The 2,198-nt window shown below is 40.1% G+C and overlaps 1 protein-coding gene across 1 annotated transcript; it reads right to left on the bottom strand.

The window, feature by feature from the left end:
• Positions 1-639: 639 nt before the first annotated feature.
• On the bottom strand, positions 640-1,646 carry LOC116019246 (RNA-binding protein pno1). Its single transcript, XM_031259394.1, has one exon. The coding sequence runs from the start codon at positions 1,565-1,567 to the stop codon at positions 902-904; it is 666 nt and encodes a 221-aa protein (XP_031115254.1). The 5' UTR covers positions 1,568-1,646; the 3' UTR covers positions 640-901.
• Between the last annotated feature and the right edge of the window lie 552 nt (positions 1,647-2,198).

Here is a 2,198-nt window from a genome sequence, read left to right on the forward strand (position 1 = left end):
CAATGTATGGTTCAAAGTGAGTGAATATACTAGGTTTTGTCTGTAACTTTTGTCTCAAAACTCTGTAACATAAACAAACTGCAATATGGCCTACTTGGTGCTCTGTCAAGTCCAAGAAAAACTGCTATATCCTGCATGCTGAGATATGGAGAAAAATCAAGACACTTAATAAAGAGGCAACACTACTGGAAAAAAAATTCTCTAAGAATGAAACCACAGTTGATGAGAGTAAGATCTCAGAGACTACCTATTATAGTATTTAGACCATACTAATCAATATGGAGAAGTTATTTAGCTTCTGCCAATCACCCTTTCAGGCAGAGGGATCAAAGCTTCAGATATCACCTGTTTCAGGTCCTTCATAGTTCTTCATCCAGCATCGAAAAAGCACTGCTTTGGAATATACTATAAAGCAGAAGCCATATGTGATTGCTAGTTCAAGAGCAGGCAGAGCACTGCAGCAATGCTTATTAATTCCAGCCACATTCACTTAGAACACTGAGCATCATACTAAATTACTAATTCCCTCATGCATCATAAAAATCAATGCCCATAGTTTAAAGTTTATCCTTTTGAATGTTCTAAATCCAGGTAGATACTGAAGAGTTGTTAGCAAAAGGAAATTTCATCTAAAGAACAAAACAAGAAAGCACAAGGCATTAAAATTCAATTCCAAGACTGAAACAAACAGGTACATAGAGAGAGGAGTCTAGACTCATAATTAAGATTTCTATAAACAGGAAGTAACACAAAAATGATTCTGCTATATAGCACAAAACAGACTGTGAGGCACTCACTTCAAAATTTTCATCTCAAAGTTACACTTTATAATCAATGCAATTAGCACAAATCATATCGGGAACCAATCCAAAGATTGTATATCAAAAACCTAAAATTTCAATCAAAACCTCTCAGCCAATCGGGCGGTGACTGCTCTAAGCTTTGAATACACCTTTCCTGCAGGGGACCCCAAAATCAGACTACAAAGCGAATCCCTAGCAACCTTAATATTCGCAAACGAACCGAGTATATGAATCTTAGTATCAGCAATCACGATACGCGTCTTGGTCGAGTTTTCAATAGCAAACTTCGTTTTACCTCCTTTCCCAGATAACCTTCCAATTGCGCGGGACAAATGCTCCCCGCGGAGGGTCTTCACGTCCTTTATTTCAAAGGACTCGACGTAGAGCTCGTCCAGGCGGAGGAGAGCAACGCCGTCGCAGACGTCGAAGCCGAGCATGAAGGCGTGCACGAAGTCGGCGCACTTCTGGAGGTTACTGATATCCGGGGTGTCGGGTCGGGTCTTGAGCTCGACCCGACGAGCCTTGAGGTTCATTCGGATGTCGATTTTCATCTGCTCGTAGATTGGGGTATAGATTTCCATCCAGGCTTTCTTCAGAGGCGTGTACCTATGCGGTGGCACCGGGACTTTCCGGAACTGCACTTGGCCGTCGGAGATTTCATGAGCTTTAAGCGGCTTGAAATTTGGCTTCCCCGGAAAACTGACTGCGTTACTCGCCGGGACCACATCCATCGTCGCGTCGGAGGTTGTTTTCTCAATCTCCATGGCTGCAGTGTATACTCCAAGGAGAAGGAATAGGCGAGAGATGGAGGGAGGTCTGCGGAGAGGTTTTGCAGAACAGCTTAGGGTTTTGAGATGATCTCATTCGGATTTGTGCATTCTATACAAGTTTATTGGGCCTCACAGGCTTTAGTTTACTGGACATTATGGGCTCAAGTAAATCTTCTTATTTTGGGCCTTTTGGATCCTAGAGGCTTCTCTACCAATTATTATACCATGGACCATGATTCATATTGCATTGTGAAGCCTGATACAAAAATTCTGTACTTTCAGTTAACACATTATGTACCTACAATTAACAATTTCTAAACATTAAAACAAATACTTTTATAATTGCTCACACATAATATGATAGCTATATGTACAGAAACTGTAAACTGCAAGTACAGAATGTATCAACTATAGATACAAGATCTAAAAGTTATTTTCGGACCAACATCTACAATGTAAGATAGACCCTGGTCCATGATATAATTTGCCTCGTTATATCGTGAACCAGTCTAATACACAAAATTCATGTTCAGAATGCACAGAATTCATGTTCATAATACACATACACATAATCGTGATATAATGAATATGAATTATGTGCATTATTAACATGAATTCTGTGTAT

Source organism: Ipomoea triloba, chromosome 5 (genome assembly GCF_003576645.1).
Source record: "Ipomoea triloba cultivar NCNSP0323 chromosome 5, ASM357664v1".
Lineage (NCBI taxonomy): Eukaryota > Viridiplantae > Streptophyta > Magnoliopsida > Solanales > Convolvulaceae > Ipomoea > Ipomoea triloba.